The sequence below is a fragment of the Paralichthys olivaceus genome, chromosome 12, assembly GCF_024713975.1.
Source record: "Paralichthys olivaceus isolate ysfri-2021 chromosome 12, ASM2471397v2, whole genome shotgun sequence".
Lineage (NCBI taxonomy): Eukaryota > Metazoa > Chordata > Actinopteri > Pleuronectiformes > Paralichthyidae > Paralichthys > Paralichthys olivaceus.
This window is the reverse complement of record NC_091104.1, coordinates 4,764,087-4,783,414: the sequence shown is the minus strand read 5'-3', so window position 1 is coordinate 4,783,414 and position 19,328 is coordinate 4,764,087. Positions and strand designations below refer to the sequence as shown.

Here is a 19,328-nt window from a genome sequence, read left to right as displayed (position 1 = left end):
GGAGAACGTTTTTCGTTTCCGCTCGACACCCGAACTTCAACGTGCAACAGGAAACCAACTTAAAAGGCTCAAACGCACCGATCTACACAGCGGATACACAGAAAGTGGAAATTATAATATGTAGAATTGGTCTGGACAGACCGTGAACTGTCAGAATCAGGTTGAAGAGTAAAGCTGAACTTTTAAATAAGTTAAAAAGACTTTAAATGGTATTTAATTAATTTTATCTACAACATTCAACATTTAAATATGAAGATTTCTAAACAGAGTTCGGTGGATTAGATTTGAATAATTATCAATCTTCACTAAACCTCGGTTTTCCCATCAGACACAAGCTTTAATTAAAATAAACGTCTTTAACCTTTAGAAGGGAATTCTTGGGTTAACGATGGAGACATACCGCGACCATGGAGGAGGTTAATTAGAGCAACAGACACACGTCACAACAGGAAACCAACACAAAGCTGTTACAGTGAGCGAATATTCAACAGGTCACGTTCTGTTGTAATTACTCTGAACTCATTACAGGAACCAAACAAACTGCTGCTTCTACGTGCAGCCGCTGCTAAATGACAGACACATTATATCTCAGAGAGCTGGCACTAATTTTTAATGAATGACATAACTTTGTTGGGTGTTTATGTCAGATGATTGACTCCTCGTCTCAGGTACAAAGAAACTCTCAATGAAATAATATTTTTTTGCAGCAGAATTTATTCTTCTAATCGAATAATTATCAGCTGAACCATCTGGATTCGTCTCTCGAGCCCTCGTCGAGGTCCCTGCCCCTCGGTTTAGAAGCGGAGCAAATAAATATTGGAAAACTGAAAAAAAAAAAAAGGTAAACAAGACTGTGTTGATTATGATTTAAAGACCGAATGAACTCCACATCAAATAAAACAGAATCTAAACTATCCAGCTGCTTCTTCTTGACTTTAACCTTGTTACAAAATATTGTAGTAATATTGAACCATCCAATCGTAGCTGACACGATTTTCATTTCATTTCCTACGTTGCACCGAGCTCCGCCCATCAGGGACGTCGCTACTACCCCTGAGGATTGTGGGTAGTACACATTTTCTGTGTGTGCACAACTTGCGTCATCCAGTCTGACGTCACCAGAAAACCTTCAGGCCGACTCAGATAAAGTTCTCGCTCCTGTTCCCTTCCCTCTACTTAACTTTCCTCTCAAGCTCTCGTTTCATCTCGTTCCTTCACTCTTCTCCTCTTTTCGCATATTTTCCCCCCTCGAAAAAAAATTTCATTTTCATCAAACCATCTCCGACAGCGTGAGTGTGAACCCTCAACCCGCCCGTTTTGTTTTGTTCTTCTTGGTTTCTCTTCTCCCCCTGAGCTCGGAAAACTGAAAACAGAAAGTCACGGAGCAGAAAAAAAAAATCTCTCAGCTTTCACTCTGTTTGTTTTGCGGAGACGCTCCCGTCGTCTGCCTGTTGACTTTCACTTTCATTTCCCATTTTTGAATGTTTTTAATATTTCATTTCTGAGTTTTGATGTTTGACACTCTGGCTTTGATGCTAACGTTATAGTTTGATAATGCTAACGCCTGAAATATCAGCTTCAAGGTCAATTTTTCTTATTTGTGCCAATGACACTTCACCCTTCAGCAACACGACGCCGAGAAGACTGAGATGCATAACAACCGGGAGACAGTCAATAATAGGACGAGCGGGCTCTGCGGCAGAAACAGTGAAAGACAGACTGACAGCTGGAACCGACCTGAAATACACCCGGGGGCGAGTTGATGGGGAGGTTGACAGACAGAGAGCCGAGCAACATCCACCCTGAATTTAAATAAACACGATCAATGAGGGTTTCGCCGAATTCACAAAGATGATCCGCGTGAACTGTGGAGGGAAATGTTTTACTGAGACTGAATCTACTGCAGCCGGGAAACAAACGAAGCAGAACAGACGCAGGAAGAGTGACTGCGTGTCAAGACTGCAAATATATACACGGAATAAAAACTCAATTTAAAGACACATCGGGCGCCGTGTGCAGCAGGTGATCATCCTGGACGAGGCCCGACGCTGCACGTGCAGCTCCGGCGGTTCGTTCCCTGTCAGGTGTTACCGTGTGAGTGACGGGAGGAAACCCAGCGGGTCAGCTGACCGGCAGGAAGGGGTCTCATTTACACACGTCCATTGTGGTAATTGTCTCCCAGACGGAAGTTCTATTCTACTCTATTCTTCGTGTTTGTGGAGTTTCAGCAGCAGCAGTGTCTCATTCAAAACCCGTGTGGGCCGCGCTGGTTAACGTTTCCACGGTCGGAGACATTTAACTGGATTTTTCAGTATCAGGATTCCTCTCCGCTCCGGGGCTGCCCACGGGTTCATGGTGACACAACTCAGTGATGTGGGTGGTAGACGGTACGTTTCTGCATGTGTGTGGGAAAAACCGCGACTCTGACAATGTGGATCCCAGATAATTGCAGCTTGACACACATTTACAGCAGCCCAGAGGTTTAAACAAGGGGGATGCATCCACCCCTCGTCCACTGAGCGTAACATACAGCAGCTTAGAATCCGCTCGCTTCACACAACAAACAATACATCATCATCATCATCATCATCATCTCTCTGCTCAGACGACAAAACTGGTTTTACACTGCAAATGAACATTCACCATGACCTAAGCTTGTGTGTAGTGGGACACACACTCACACACACACACACACACACCCTTCGCACCACAGCTTTGTTTCCATTATGCAACACTAATCTGAAGCTTCTGCAATAAAGCTGACGAGTGGAAATCCCCTTTGAACCACTGTTCCATCAGAAACAAACAGGTGAACGCAAATGAAAGTAAAAAAATACCTGGTTTTTCAGGTTACACTCAAGTCTTCAGGTAAATTTAGATGCATTTGTTTCAGGAAACCAGTGTTTCTCATAAATCCAATACAAAATAAATATCTTGTGATAAATCGACAGATGATTAAAAGAAAGACTCAGACAACACTAAATATAAATGATCTACTTAAATACAATCAGAATTAAAAAACTCCTCACACGTGTCCGGATCTGTTCAGACATTTACAATTTTTAAAAATAAAACGTTTTTACCATTTTGGCTGTAGTGTCTCCTGATTGTTGGTCAACTGTGGAGGAAAGTAACTGAGTACATTTACTCAGATACTGCTCTCGATTACTATCGATTACTAATCATAGATACATCTGCTCTCAGTGTCAGAGGGAGAGTTGTATTTTCATTTATGTATTTATTTATTGCGTTGATTTGAAAGTTGATGTGAAACTACTGGGTTTAATTAATAAATGTGCTTCACAGATTATTATTACCTTGTGTGGGACAGGCCGATAAAACATGCATGAGGGTTTGATTTAAGAGGCAGAAGAAGAAGAAGAAGGGAGGATGGATCAGAATAAAAACGGGAAGTGGTGACTTCTGTTAAGCTGACACTATAGAAACCAGATGGACAACTGGATCATTTCCATAGATCTATAATCCGCTCACTGTATCCCCCCCCCCCCTCCCTCCGCACACACACACACACACACACACACACACACACACACAATGGAGCAGCTGGTCACGATGCTTTTCATCTGGACCGGACGTCAGATTTGTGTTCGACAGGAAACAAGACTCAGCGTCTCCATCAACAGCCGGAACTGAATCTAACTTCCATCGGCTGTGATTGAAAAATTGAAGGAAGCTGAGGACGGAGCCTCAAACACACACCAGCATCATTTTCTGGGGCTGAGACAAACATGGCACCCATCACCCTCTAGTGGATGAAATGAGACTGAATCCTGTTACTGAGTAGTTTGTGTGAACTGACCAGGATGAACTTTGACCTGACACAGTGGAGGTGGAGAGCAACCACGGACAATTACACAAAGAGTCAAACAAAATCTAGCTTGTCTCTCTAATTTAATTCAATCTGTCCTTGTCTCTGTCCCCTTTAATGTGTCCTTCTCCCATAAATATGTGTCCCAAGGTCCCTTGAAAGGAGACATAAAAATGTAAGTTATTATTATTAATATTCATCTTCTCTGTCTGACGGGAGAAAAAAACTTAGAAGATCCTGAACATGTAAAACAAGTGGAAAAGTCGACCTGTTACTTTAACTGAAGTATCTGAGTCCTTCACTCGTCACTTATTAATTAAAGCTAATGATTTATGACTCATAACCGTGAAACTGGAGTTTACAGGGGTTCTTAAAGGCAACACGGTCACATACTTTTACGCCACATTCCAGGAAAAAAACAAAAAAAAACAACCACACTCCCTGTAAACTGATCTGTGCTTTAAACAGAACTTGAAAAAACTGAACCTGTGAAGAAAAGGTTTTAACTCCTCCTTCAGTTTATCATTAACTCCTCCTCACACTGACCACAGCTCAGGGCTGATCTTCGTCTCAGGAGAATGTGCTGCTGACAAACGTAAACCTCTGACACCTCCACTCACTGTTGCCTCCCCTGAATCCAGTTGACAGGGACAGAAAGTGAAAGTACAGACAGAGCACATAAAAGAGGAAGCAGCACAGCACACCTGAGCGTCGCAGGTAAGAAGACATGTTTGTTAAAGAGCATTATCTATATATGTTTTTTGTGTTTTAGACAGTTTGGTTAATCAGTGACAGTCTGGAAACACTCTGTTCACGTACGTGATCTACAGATTCACCTTTTAACCCGTCGATCGTTTTAATGTCGAGACAAACCTGTAAAACAACACACGACATGGTGATAGGGGTGGATAAGGATTTATTCTCTATTATATTCTCATGTCTTTTAAAAAGGGCTTTATAAATAAAGTTTAATATTATGTATTATAACCACATGCTCAGTGTCTTGAGTTTGAAACACAGTTGCCGTTTCCATAGATTCTCTTTACACCATGATGTTGTTGCTCGGGCAGGTCGTCGTGTTTTCTGTAAACAAAACCGAGCGGAGCCACGATGACTAAAAACACCTCAGCTTCAGTTTCCCACAGGCTCGGGTCAGAGCTGCAGATTTCCTCGGCTGCCTTCAACCTTTAATTTCATGTTTCTTCTTCTTCTTCTTCTTCTTCTCATGTCTGGATGATATCTAAAGGACTGAGGTGTCAGAAATGGAGGACAGATCCACCGAGAGCCCGGACGAGGACACTGTGTTTCTCAAGAGCAACGTGAAGACGCCCACCGATGGCGGTGTGAAGCAGACACTGGGCGTGATGAAGTCGCTCAGGAGGAGCATGAGACGCGCCGCGGAGAAGAACCCGCTTTTACCAGGCAAAGGGTCAAAGGTCACGCGTCCAGCAGACACAGCTGGAAATGAGTCGGGGTCACAGCTGCCTTCATCACCCAGTGAGTACCGTCAGGGTTGTTATGGAAACCTGCTGTGAAACGAGGTGCAGGGACAGTAACGTCCTCTCAAGGTCAGAGGAAGGACACACGAGGTGAGATTCAGTGACAATCAGGAGGAGACGGATTTGTTTGGTAAACAGTCACAGCCGCTTCGGAAAGTTCAGTCACGTCACTTCTCACGCGATTTAACGAGTCACGTGACTTTCACAGCTTGTCTGGTCCGCACCATCGGACTTTTCACTTTCGTCAGATCAGGTGAGAAAGGTCCAAAAACACTTTTGGGCTAATAACCACAGGAAGTAGAGACAACATTAAACAATAGAGGAAGAAAAGGGACAGGAAGCAGCTGCAGGTAGACGCCATCTACAAACCAATCAGAGTCAAGCACAGGTAGACGACGCCCACGTAGGTGGTGAAGACGGGACGTACGTATGTCAGACAAAATTCTTTAGTCCCTAAATCACGATGTGAAACCAAACTCCGACACACTGAGACCGTCCCTGCTGTGAGGCGACTGTTCACCGCTGCCGCTTCACATAATTCTCCTGAAATTAACATTCTCACACCTTGGACTCTCGGCAGAACTCGTGTGTGAACTCTCTTGACTGAGCTGTGGGTGATGTGTGTGGGTGGAAAGAGCAACAGTGTGGGAACATGGTGCGGAAAGAAGAACTGAGAATCATTAAAACACAAAACCTGTGCTGGTGATGTGGAAACACATCCCTGCGTGACCTCCGCTATAGATTTTAAGTTTGTAAAATATCACTGCAAAGCTTTAAACTGGTTTTTACGACCTCTGCCACGGAGCTTATGTTTTCATTGCTGTTTGTTTGTTAGCTACAGAACTGAATTCCATAACACTGACCCAAAGAAAACCCCCTTCGGTTGAGGGGTGTATCCAGATGAACAGATCCAGTGAGACTGTTTCACTTTCTTTTACATGGCGAGATGTAGAAGTGTTGGACGAGGGATGCGCTCTCCCTTCTTCTTTATGGTTTATCCTATCGGCCTGAGATCAAATTTAATGTGCGTTAATAAAACGTAAACAAGCAGTACTTTGTATGAAATTACACGAAACTTGAAATACTTTAATCCACCGCTTACTTTTACCTTTAACTCAGAATCAGAAGTACTTTATTTATCCCTGTAGGGAGATTCAAATCATGACTCAGTCTCTGCGTTCCGCAGAGGGTTTATCTTCAGGTCACAGTTAAGGATGAAGCCAAATCATGCACACGCAACATGAAGTGTGAAAATGAAACTTGATTTCTTTTCTGACAAACAGAGATGTGACTGTGAAACAGGGAGGTGTCGAGCCACTCGGACTGAAAAGGTATTATTGTTTCTCTCTTTTAGGTCCGAGCGCCGGCTCTCCGGTCGTCTCTCCTCTGAAGAACCTCGGCAGCTTCTTCCAGAGAAAAGAGGACGATGAGAGCGATGTTGCCTCCCAGAGAAGCCAACCTCTAAAGCGCTCGAAGACGGGTGAGGAGAGAAGAAACAAATCTTCTAGCAAAAAGACCAGAAACCAAAACGTTCCATTAAATGTTTTCCACCCTCAGATCCCAACATGTCTGCGTCCAGGGAGAATTTCGTGAGAAGGTCGTTTCGTCGAAGCATGTTCACCACCAAGAAGGAAAAAGAGCGGAGAGGCCAACAGGAGCCGCTCAACACCGTCACAGAGGGCTCAACGGAGGAGAGGACGGAGGAGGTGGAGGAGGTGGAGGAGGAGTTAGAGGAAATGTACACACTGCAGGAATTGCCCCACACACCACTGTCAGGTACAGTCTGTCCCACATGTTGTATGACCTGCGTCCACAGAGGGTTTGCTCAAAGGCACCCTGGTGGCAGTTAGTGTCACCGGAGACGTCTTGGCCTGAGCGTCTTCTTGTGTGAGACGTAAAGACGAGAAACAAAAGCTGCTTTCAGACACGACCTTGAGTCCAGACATTTGACAGAGGGGCTGTTTGATAACTCTATTTGTACAGCACTTATCTAAACAAGGGTTCAAAGTGCCTCACACAGAAAATCCTTTGCAAAATCACCAATGAATTATAATAAAAGATCATTTAAAGACCCGGATCATAACGTTAAAACATCACGACCTTAAATTTATACAGACCCAAATGTCCACGTAAGTTGCTCTGGTTATTTTCTAGAACTTTTTCCGTAAAATGTCCGCAGAATGTGAGCGTGAGTCCATAGCGAGCGAGTTGACGCGTTGACATTTCAATCAAGCAAAACTGGAAGAATTCAAATACGTCAGGACGAAAATGTCAACATCGTCATTTTCCAGAGTTCACGTCTGAAATCAACACAGAACGACTCAGTGCTCCACATTCACACTGCAGCTACCGGCGTCTCCAGGAATAATTCTCTAACTCCTTATTGTTTTCATTTCTTATCGTAGAAGCTAATTCTGTCGTCCTTCGGTTAAGACTCAGTGCAGAGCTGCAGGATGTGAACACAACCTTGTCTCACTCTGGTTCCTGACTCGTTCTCTGTCTGCACATTCAACCTGCTCTTCTTTATCTTCCTCTGTTTTGGCAACAGGCACAGATAGGAATCTTTTACTCAGAGGTTCAGCTCGTCTTCAGACGCCGACCGTCTGAACTCTTTAAAATGCTGCCTCAGATAAGAGTCAGTGGTTTGAGTGGTTTCCTCTTTTCTTCTTCCTCTCTCAGTCTTCCTCCTCTCATCTCTTTCTTCCTCCTTCCTCTTCTTTTTCAGTTAAGCTGGATGGATTTCTTTTCTCGCCTTTCTTCCTCTCTTTCTTGCTCCCTTGCTTTTCTTCTTCAAATGTTTCTGACCAGTCACATGATCAGTGATGAACTCTTGTTCAGGATCAGGGATGAAAATTATTCTTAACCAGATTGACGGAGGATTGAGAACTTGTGGCCAAATGCAGAATATTTTTATATCCATCTGCTCTACATGTTGTTTAATAGCTTTTATATTGTAGGATTTGTTGTGTGTGTGTGTGTGTGTGTGTAACATTAACCATCCACTGTGTGTATTTGCAGTGATGCAGATCAGTAAGCTGATAGAGATGGAGGTGCTGGAGGAGGCTCACCTGAACCTGCTCGCCCTGCGTCAGGAGCTCCAGCAGGAGTTGGAGCGCTGTGGAGAGGACTCGCCCATAGAGCTGGTCAAGAAGGAGAAGGACCTCAACCTCCTCTATGGAAACCTGAGGAACAAGGTCAACACTATAGTGCGCGACGCCAACTCTCTTCCCTCCAGGAACAAGGCGCTGCTGGTCCCCGTGGCCCGCATCATCCAGGAGGAGGAGAGGAGAGCCGAGGAGGCGGGGGGGCTGACGGACAGTTGGATGGAGGCCTGGAGGGAGGCGGTGGGTGAGGGCGTGCAGGTGAAGGTAGAGAGCGTTCACCTGGAGCAGAGGGAGCAGAACGCCTCCTCGCTGGCTGTTCACCTGGGCCTGCTGGGTAAGGCCATCGTGGAGGACTTGGAGAACGTGAAGAGGGAGCTGCGGTGCTCGTACCCGCCCAGCTTCAGAGCCTTCAGCACCTACGTGGAGAGCTACCACAGGGTCGTGGGGCAGCACCTGACGAAGCTGGAGCAGCAGGCGACGGAGCTGAGGGACCTGTACGCTCTGCTCGACTGGATCATCAACACCTACGAGAGGTCAGTGACAGATTCTCATCAATCAACTGACCGAAGCTGTTCTGAGATGTTTGTTGTAAAAACTCACAGCAGACGAGGGCGTTAGCGTGTTCTCAGACGGGTGACGTCACGGTGGGTGGAAGCTTTGCAGGGAAAAGAGTGCGGACGTAGTTTTGAACCAGCAGAAGTGACAGAACGGTCAGAGCGTGGTGGGATCAACACTGCAGCTGGGTTGGGTTGCTGAATGGGGGATGGGCCTCAGGTGTGCAGGTGAGTTAATGAGCGTTCAGGAACACCTGCAGATGGTGAATCAAATCAGAAAGCACAGAAATTAAAGTAAATTACACAAATCACCTGCATCATCCAAATAGCAATGACAAGGAGAACCTAATTATTACAGTATTATAGTAGATGTACATGTATCATAAAGTAACAGTAATAAAATACATCAAGTAAAACATAAACACACGTACTAAAACACGTCTCGACTGCACACGTGAAGCGCAGCTCGCAGATGGTGCAGAGATGTTTAGACTCAACATCACTGCAGCACCGCGGCTCCATCAGGGGAATATGTTCATAAAAAAAGAGGCAGAATCAGGCCACAACACCCCCCACCCCCACCCCCACCCCACCCCCCCGCCAAAAGAAATACTGTGCCAGAAACAACACTTGGGAACCAAAAATAAACAGCTGATCTGATATAAGAAAAAGAGGCACAACACTCTCCTGAGGCCACAATGGAAAAATGAAATCAGGTCACGTCCACATTTCGCACAGATTATGTAAAGCAGCATCTTCATATGTTTTAATACGATATAAAACTTTGAATATGCTGTTTGACCAGAGACTTTTATTTTAGTACAAATAAGTTATTATTATAACTTAACACTTAACTTTGGTATTTGATTAACTTATTATGAATTCTTAATATACTGCTGCTGGTTATTTACTTATGCTTCATTCACTGAATGATTCCACATTTCTTTATCTGTGTATTTCTTTCTATGCATTAACAACTAAACTAAAAGTTATAGCTTGATGTGAAGATCTTCCTCCACGCGACATCACAAAGTTCCGATAGACTCTGGATTCTTCGGCCACAGACGGCAGCACGATGACGCTTTGTGAAAAGTTTCTTGTTTCACCTCCACAGCGAGAGGATCATGGGAAATGTGTCGCTGCAGCCGGAGATGAGGGACGAGAGCAAACATCTGCAGCTGGAGGAAAACTTCCTGAAGCGGCTGAAAGAGAAATACTGCTGCCGAGTGAAGGTCGGATCCTCTGTAATGTTTCTGGGGTTCTTTAAATAACCATAAAAGATTTATTCTAAACTCACAAGTTGTTATAACATGATAAATGTATTTTTAGATCCGATATTTTACACAATGGTTCATTCATTCTGCTAATTTAAGCCAACAAGAAATTTGATGCAAAACATTTACTTATTCTATTTCACTTTAAATAGAATTTATATATTTGTTTTTAAGAGAAAGAACTGTTTTGTTCTCGCCTGTGTTCGCGGCTGCAGGTGGACATGAGATCTGCACTCGACAAAATCATTGAAATAGAAAATGAAGACATTTGGATCCAGAGCAAGACTCCAGAAAAGGAGGAGAACCTCCTCTTCTCTCCGTTTCACATAGACATCCGGACGGTACGACACACATCACACACTTTATGTGTGAAAACACTTAGAAAATTAGATTTTCTTAAAATCTAAAAGTAATATCATTTGGCACATGGGACGAAGTAACTTCTTTTTAACATTTTAAACTTTCATAAATACTCACATATTAGAGGAAATATATTAATGTGACTTAATATCCCTGAATTAAACACTTATATATTAACACATGTATTTCCAGGCCTGCTATCATTAATTATTATTATCTCTTTTTGTTGTTGTTGTCATCAGTTTGTTTTTAATAGATCTGTAAAAGTAAATCTCAAACAACAGCAGAAACGTCTCCAGTGTTATTAATGTATCTACACCACAGCGTCACGGCCATGTGGCGGCAGCAGAGACCTTCACTCTCGACTGTTCAGCTCCTGGTTTTTTTCCGTCTCTGCAGCAAGTGGAGGGATACGCTGTGAACTCTCGACAAATCGACGCTCAGCTGGAACAGAAAGTCCTCACTTCCTGCCTCGAGGAACTGAAGCTTTTTCCTAGAAGGTTTGTCACACGATGAATGTGCACATATTACTATACTGCACATTTCCCTGTTTCACATTGAACTGGTTCAGTCACAGTCGGAGACACGAGGCCCCGGTCCAGGCCCATGAGCTCCTGGGCTGTTTGGCTCCTTGAACCTGTTCCAGACAGGAAATGCTTGAGATCGTCTTTGAGGAATTGATAAATCCTCCTGTAGAGTCAGACTCTCCAGGGACAAAATAAAGTGAGGAGGAAACCTGACAACAAGCCGAGCAGAAAAACAAAACAAACCAGAAACAGGATCCAGCTCCTGTGCAATTACCACAGATGTGTGATTTTCCTATTAAGCAATCTAAGAATCCCCCCATGTGTTTTTCACATAATCTCCAAACTCGACACTTTTACATCTGAAAATCCTGTGAACATCACCTGATCGTCACATGTCCGATTATTAATATTATATCTCAAACTAAAAGAAACAGGGATCAGAGGAAATCCTCCTCGTCCTCCTCTGGACACGTTTCATCTCTGAAGCATGAAACCTTCGTCTGCCAAGGACCAACAGTGTCCTTAAATTTAACCAAGCCGCACCCAATTAAACACACCATAGTGTCAGTGCCTGAATACATCTGACTTGTTTCAGGTTCATCCATTGATTTGTGTGGCTCTAAATCACAACGACCATTATCTCGAGGAACTTTTCATATCGATAATAATGAGAATACTGATGATGATCATGATCCGAATAACAATAACAATGAGAATAATTAAATATTGCCTAATTCTCATACTTTATTCTTGGAAAATTAAATAACTGTATTCTCAATTATACTAGAAACGTATAATTTGATTTACTGCACATAACTAATAGATGCAAAGCTTGTCATTGTGTTATATGATGCACATTTATCACTTTTTTATCTTCAGTCATGCAGAAACGTTTAGGGTCAAGTGCACTTTCCAAATTGTAACAAGAATAGATTTTTCTATTACTACAAATTCACTGTTTGTTCTCATCAATAGAATCCACAGCCTCTCCAGGCATTCTCACTGCGGCCACAGAGTTTTAAGTTTTGGTTTCAGTTTCTAGAGTTGAGGGTTTTTTTTTTTTTTTCCACTTTCTCTCTGAGACCAAATTTCACATCATTATTATTATAACTATGGATAAACTGGATTTTTCTACATGTTCTCTTCTTCTTCACGCCGCAGGTTTGAGGCGGAGTTCCAGCGTCACTGCAGCGTTCTCAAACCGCAGCCGCTCTGGACGCTCTATCAGATAACCTACATCAACAGCTTCACTGCTTTACAGTGAGTCACGTCTGTCTGCGTGCAGATGAAACCAAACACCATGATTCAAAATGAACTCAGTGTCGTTTCCAAGCTCTCCACAGGAAGAGGCAAGTTAAACTAATTAAATACTACTGATAGAACGGCCATGTTAACATCTGTCTTTACCTCACCGAGACTTTATGGCAGCACGAAAAACAACATCTAACATGTTAAAAAAATAAATACTTTAGACATTATATTCCCCTTAAACTAAATCAAGCTGCACCAAATTACAAACAAACATTCAGACATGTCCCTAAACATGTGTGAAGTATTTCATTAGGTGTCATCTCGTGAAGTATTCATACTTATATACCACTAATATATCTAAAGAAAAAGCCCAGATCTCTAGTTTTACATCGACATAAATCTCTTTCATATAAATCTGGACAGTTTTACAAACATCCTTTGTGAATAATCCTGTTCCATTTTAGTTCAGTGGGTCCTTGTTTCTGTATCTTGCTGAATATAAGCCTGCACAAATGTGGGTTCACTTCAGGACTCACACTGGGGCGCACACTGGGAGCGTTAGAAAGTCCTGCAGGCCTTTTGTTGGGATGATTCATCTCTGAGCTATTCTTGACATTGCCAGGATTCCCAGTGTTGCTGCCAACACATGTTTCCACTTCTTGCAGAGCGGTTCAGAAGACTTATAATTAAATGCAGAGCAGAGACTGGTACCCCACGTGATTTCGAAGAAACGGGGCAGCGAGGGAGAAATGCTTCTGTGTAACGAGCAGGAGAAAGTGAAAGTATTAGCGAGGGCACTGTGAGAAGCCAAACCTCCAAAACCACCTCAGCTGTTTGTCTCTGTCAACGGCTGTGACGGGCCGCTGAAGGACGGGGGTGTGTTGAGGGCAAACATAGTACAAATGAAAGGATAGAGCAAATAAAAAACACAGAACTGGAGGAGAAGTTAAGGAGAGATTTGAGGAAAACTTCGATGCACATCCTAAAATAATCATTTAAATAAAATGATATACTCGGGTGAATACTGTGAATCGATGGGTTGAATTTAAATTTCCAGACATGTTGCGACAAGAGGCCATAGAGTCAAACTTTAACTGTTCTGCACCAAACTTTTAAGTGTCAAGCAGAAAGAAACCATAACCTCCTTGCCACAGGTGACCATGTCCCATCTACTAACTTGGAGGAGGTGGGGTTTATAACCGATACCACAGCCAGCCAGACTCTTTGGCGTCCTCTTTATTCACGGTCTGTGCTCAGAACCTGTTTATCCACGTCCTCCTGCAGGCAGCACATGGAGGGATACCTGAGCGCCTGTCCAGACGAGGTGGAGCACTTCAGGAGAGAGGTGAAGTTGCTGATTGTCATGCTCCTGCAGGACCTGGAGGACCAGTTCAAAGAGGACGTGAAGGTGTGAAGACATTTACAGGTTCTGAGTTTTACCAGCAGCTGAAAACCAGTTTGGATTTCATTTCAATGTGTCTCCTCAAACACAGCAGCTGTTTTCTGTGGTGCTTATAAAAAGGGGAACTGAAAAGCGGATGTTCCTTTTCTGAAGCTCTAATAATAAAAACGTTTTACCAATTAACACAAATACGCACATGCAGGATGTAAGTGTGGTCGGGTCCTCATGAGATTAAATAATCAACACAACAAATTGTATAATCTAGAAAAGAAAACAGGTGAGTTCCTTGCAAATCTACAATCAGTGAACGTTTGGTTAAAGGCACAAAAACTACTTTGGTAAAACCAGAGAAACCGACCTCCTTCCGAAAGGCAAAGTGCTTTTCTTTATTTGTGAGCCTTCAATCTCTGCATCCTCAATGGCTCATGTTTAATGTGATGCTGTGGGAAATAATATACGCATTTTCACATTTAAGCCTCTGAAGCCAGTAAAACAAATATTTCAATGCAAAGGTCAGAATTACCTCGACCTCCCGAATCCAATCAGTTAATCGCTAATTGTGCCAAAATTGAAAAGGATTCTCTCGAGTCGTTCTTAAGATAAAACGTATTTTATCTCATCACATCATCAGTCCAGGGGAGCTTTTCTACCGAAGTCGAGATGAAGACCAAACGTGTTTCGTGAGGTCAAAGCAAACTTTGAAAACACAAATCTAACAAATTCCTCCTTGAGTCCTTCTGAACGTTTGTACCAAAGTCTGAAGACAGACGCCTCCAACCACTGGCTGTGGCCGGTGTAGAGGAATAATTAAAAAACATCCCTCAAACCTCTGGGGAGTCAAACAGAGAACACTCAGGTAACTGTTGAAGAAGATGTTTGAGGTTTTTCTTTCTGTACCTTCTGTTTCTCCAGCCGTTCCTGAGGCGGATGATGACGAGGAAGTGGCTCACCGACGACAACGACTTTAATAAACTCTACAGTCGTACAGAGCTGCTCTGCGAACACTGCAGTCTCATAACGCCGCCACACGTCCAGGTTAGTTTGAAAACACATCAGGGAACCCAGCACTTCCACAAGACTTCCTTTCCAACATTTCCTCTTTAATCGTGATTAGGTCCCTGCCCTGAGTATTGGTATGATCCGAAAATGTTTCGCCATTTGGCACAAAATAATCAGATTCAATTTAATTCAATATCACTGAGGCCTTTAATCGAAAAAGAAAAAATGTAATCAGGGTAGTTGCATAACATTGGACGGAAAGTAACAGAGGTAAGGTTTTCTCATTTCTCTGTACTCGCTCTGGAGCCGTGCCAAGGAAATGCTCATCTGCTTTTCCATGACCTGTTTGAGAGGTTCCCGTAAAAAACAGGGACGAAAGAATAGGAGGAAGTGGAGGTGCCAGTAAGGAGTGTTCCTCGTGTGAGGGATCGAAAAAATGTGACCACCTCCCAACACCTTGTGTGTGTGTGTGTGTGTGTGTGTGTGTGTGTGTGTGTTACCCGGAGACAGGAGTTGGCGAGCCACTTGCACTACCACGTTGTGAGGGAATACATCGGCCAACTAATGAAGAATAACTACTCCTGCAAGAATCGGAAGCACAACATGGCAGCAGCCAAGATCTGTCAGCAGTGGGAGAAACTGGTTGATGTGTTTCAGGACATGGTAAAAACATGTAAAACAATTAAAAGATTTATATTGTTTTGTTTTCATTACTGTGACCATTCAAAAAGTAAAACTTGTGGATTATTTCTGATGTTTCTTCTTTTCTGCCGTAGAAGTCGACTCGTGAGTGGCTGAACGCCGCAGGATACGACCTGAGCGACATCATTGGAGAGAAAAACCAGAAGCAAATAAAGGATCATCTTGAACCTGTGGTGGAGCACTACCCTGACTTCAGGTGAGCTTTTCTAATAAAGGAAGCTTGGCCTGGGAAATTCTGACTTTTCTGTTCAGTCTGAAACAAAAACATCAGGTTTGAACGGTTCCTCTGAGCCAACAAACTCAAATCTGGTCCGACCCAAACAGTTCTCTGTCCGGATAAAACTGAACAATGGTTCGGTTGGTTTGGAGCCGCTTGTTTGGATTCAGCAACTCTCACACTAATCACAGGAAGTTGAGGCAGCAATAAACACGAGCGCCAACTTCAGACGACGCGGTCTACAAACCAATCAATGTCAAGCATACGCCCGCGTAGGTGATGACAACAAGACGTACGTAAATTATTTAGTCCCGGAATTATAATGTCAAAATTAACCAGATCAAGGAAACACTGGGTGAAAGCAACGTTGACAAACCTTTGGAGGGCTGGTGTTTATCCAGCCGCTGATGAACTCGGGCAAGGTCAGAGTTACGTCAGAGTGGGGGGGGGGGGGCTTTCCCAAGCAACAACAATGATTTTCGAATACACCAGATAAGTTGATCATTGTACTGACGCTGTACAACAGAGAAGAAAAAATCCAGCATGAAGACATTTAACCAACATCCTGATTTTCTTTCCTTTTTGAAAGTCTGGTTTTAAAAAGTGTCTGAGTTCCCTCTTTGTGACTGTGGTGGTAGGAAACTCTGTTGAGACAACAGAGTTCTCACATTAATGCTGGTCAAGGAGTTTCCCCTTTTTAAAAAAAAACTCTTTTACACCAGAACTAGAAGCAGGTTCCTTAAACGCTGCTAAACCCACTGTCAGGAGAGGAGCTTGACTTTCTGTTGGTTTCCCTGGAAATTCATGTTTGACGTCACACGTGCACGACCACTGGGGTGTTGACTGGGAGTCATGTTTCCATCAGTGCAGATAGAAACGCAGTCAATAAAACCCTGAGTCGACAGCAGTCTTTTGAGCCAGGGGTGAACGCCAATTGAATCAATTCCCATTGCAGACAAAATCCAGATGTTAGTGTTTTTTGTGACCAGTGCAAAAGAGGCTTTAGACTCAAGTTAGATGAAATGGATGTAAAATATTTCAATATCTTAAACCTCGGATCGAGTCCAAACACAGGCAGCTTCTGCATCTGTCACGTTCTCCGTGTGCTCAAGATGAAAACAGGAAGCAGGAATTGACGATTATTGTGATCTCACGTTAACCAAAGTGTTACGTGGAATAATTACTTTCTTACTGAGAAGCCTTGAGACGTGTCAAACTCATGACTGATTAACAGCTGAGTAGCACATGCCTGCAGTCAGATGAGAGGGTTAGTCAATCTAAAAGGAGAAATACACAGTGATGCAATGAGGTCGATGCTGGTCTCTGTAGGTAGTTTATCTTTTGTTGTAATGTTTGTTAAAACTCAATTCTCTTACTCAAACAAAGAAAAAGCTCCTTTGAATTTGTTTTCCTAGTTTCTGGTGGGTTTTCTCTGTTTACTCCTGTTTCCTCCCACAGTCCAAACACAGGTTGGTTAACTGGAGACTCTGAAGTGGCCGCAGGTTGTTTGTCTCTGGATGTCCGCCCTATTATAGACTGGAGACCTCTTGCTCTGTAGGAGCTGGGATTTTCTCCAGCTCCAAAAAGAAATAGGTTCTATGGGCCACCATTACGTTATTAGTTGAACATCTCCAAAGAGTAACTATATTTAATCTTGCATTGTTTTCTTTTATCATTCAGATTTACACTTTAGAAAAAACTTCTTCAATCAGATAAAGTGGAATTATGCAGGCCTGAACACATTTATTTATCCAGTTTCACACATATTTTAAATTTGCCATGGTCCACTCAGAACATGTTTCCTCCTTCAGAGTCTCAGTCAGAAACACTGAACAATCATCAACAGTGGAGAAAACCAAGAGTCTTCTCCACCAGATTCCTGCTCTGAAGGAAACATCTTAACTCTTCATCGTGGGCAGCGAGACCAAACTCTTTAGAAACACATTTCTCAAGTGAACAACTATAGAAATGATCCCTGAAAGTATAGTCTTGGTTTGTTCTGGATGTTTCTCTGAGTCTTGTATCTTCAGACGTGAACCTTTACTCCTGGTGAGCTGCTGTGAGTCAGAAAGACAAACCTCCTCCAATCACAACCAAATGAAACTTTGATTTTTGTGGGTAGTTGCTGTCGTAACAGTCAGAAAATGCTCAATAACTGGAAATGTTCATGTAGTCGATAAAAGTTGTACAGTGATGAATAAGCCTGATTTATCTGTATTGTGTCTTGTTCTTCACACCCTGCAGCAGGAATCACCTGGTGGCTGTTCTGAACTTCAGAGGTCTGACGAGAGGCCGAGAGCACCAGCTCATCCTGCAGAGATTCGCCGCGCTGAAGAAGAAACTGGGCAACGGCAGCGGCGACAGAAACCAAGTGTTGTTTAGCGACATGCAGGTCAACGTCAACACAGACTGCCTGTCCAATCTGCTGCACTCCTGCCTCAGCTTCCTGCGGCCTCACAGCTAATTCAACACAGACAATGAACTGATGGAGGAAGTGAAGAAGCTCAAGTAGTGGATTTATTAAAGACTAGTTGGACACAATCACTGTTCTTCTCAGGTGGTTTCACTGTTTTTGGTAAAATTAGAATTTGCACTGTCAAACACAGCCCTGTTAACTCAACTGAACGTCTTTACACAGAATGAGTGAAACCTTATTATTATTATTATTGTTGTTTTATTATCACTTCACCAGAGAGGATGTGTTTTCACTCCTGACATGGAGCAAGAAAGAACTCATTACATTTCGCTGTGGATCAGGACAAAGAAGCAGATCCATGAATTATTTTCACTTTCTTTAACGTAGTGAGATTTATTGTCCTTTTCACATATTTACCAGGGAAATATACAGGATGTACTTGATTTAAAAAATCTGTCATATTTAGAGGATGGAAATTTATGAGTGTGTAATTTTGTGCAGAATAAAATGATAGAATATTCTTGTATCAGAGACTCACGTCATTTATAATCACTGTCACACTGGGTCACAAATACACACATGCAGATCAATATGCCACTGATAACAGACCCTGACACATGAACACAATAAAGCTTCTCATAACAGAGACACAGAACATTACTGCTGATACAAAACTTTATTTCTATGTTTAACTTTCTATTAAAGCTTTGACTTAACATCAATGAACATTATATTTCAAACATGTATGAAAACCACTCAGAACATGTTTCCTCCTTCAGAGTCTCAGTCAGAAACACTGAACAATCATCAACAGTGGAGAAAACCAAGAGTCTTCTCCACCAGATTCCTGCTCTGAAGGAAACATCTTAACTCTTCATCGTGGGCAGCGAGACCAAACTCTTTAGAAACACATTTCTCAAGTCAACAACTATAGAAATGATCCCTGAAAGTATAGTCTTGGTTTGTTCTGGATGTTTCTCTGAGTCTTGTATCTACAGACGTGAACCTTTACTCCTGGTGAGCTGCTGTGATCCAGAAAGACAAACCTCCTACAATCACAATTTCATTGATTTGTATTTTTGTGAGAAAAACTTCAACAAGTATAAATCTTTTAGAACTAGTACATATATTTCAGAGATGTTAAAAATTCACATAACGAATAGACAAAGGTTCTTTGCTGCAAACTAAATTGGT

General features: G+C 42.8%; 1 protein-coding gene, 1 long non-coding RNA gene and 2 other non-coding genes across 4 annotated transcripts in view; 1 reads left to right on the top strand and 3 right to left on the bottom strand.

Annotated features, from left to right (window-relative positions):
- The window catches only part of LOC138412210 (uncharacterized), a 75,236-nt gene that overhangs the window by 32,993 nt on the left and 22,915 nt on the right, over positions 1 to 19,328 (bottom strand). Inside the window, exons 3-4 of the long non-coding RNA XR_011244700.1 lie at positions 9,033 to 9,240; positions 8,397 to 8,956 (exon numbers count right to left, since the gene is read on the bottom strand). This is a non-coding gene — a long non-coding RNA (uncharacterized lncRNA). The remainder of the gene's footprint in view (positions 1 to 8,396; positions 8,957 to 9,032; positions 9,241 to 19,328) is intronic.
- exoc3l4 (exocyst complex component 3-like 4) lies at positions 4,410 to 18,660 on the top strand. The gene is made up of 14 exons (XM_069535534.1): positions 4,410 to 4,546; positions 5,076 to 5,326; positions 6,683 to 6,808; positions 6,886 to 7,104; positions 8,347 to 8,965; positions 10,101 to 10,218; positions 10,476 to 10,601; positions 11,020 to 11,120; positions 12,309 to 12,407; positions 13,683 to 13,806; positions 14,713 to 14,835; positions 15,310 to 15,462; positions 15,576 to 15,697; positions 17,963 to 18,660. Exons 2-14 carry the CDS (start codon positions 5,092 to 5,094, stop codon positions 18,180 to 18,182), a joined length of 2,385 nt encoding a protein of 794 aa, XP_069391635.1. The 5' UTR covers positions 4,410 to 4,546; positions 5,076 to 5,091; the 3' UTR covers positions 18,183 to 18,660.
- On the bottom strand, positions 17,502 to 17,709 carry LOC138412604 (small nucleolar RNA U3). The gene has a single exon (XR_011244939.1). It is a non-coding gene; the product is annotated as a small nucleolar RNA U3 (small nucleolar RNA).
- On the bottom strand, positions 18,886 to 19,093 carry LOC138412593 (small nucleolar RNA U3). Its single transcript, XR_011244928.1, has one exon. It is a non-coding gene; the product is annotated as a small nucleolar RNA U3 (small nucleolar RNA).

Excerpts from the sequence above, each read along its gene's own strand:
- exoc3l4 (XM_069535534.1), top strand. The coding sequence starts at position 5,092 with ATGGAGGACAGATCCACCGAGAGCCCGGACGAGGACACTGTGTTTCTC. Across the intron at positions 8,966-10,100 it reads ATCATCAACACCTACGAGAG|CGAGAGGATCATGGGAAATG; the intron begins GTCAGTGACAGA and ends TCACCTCCACAG. Across the intron at positions 11,121-12,308 it reads CTGAAGCTTTTTCCTAGAAG|GTTTGAGGCGGAGTTCCAGC; the intron begins GTTTGTCACACG and ends TTCACGCCGCAG.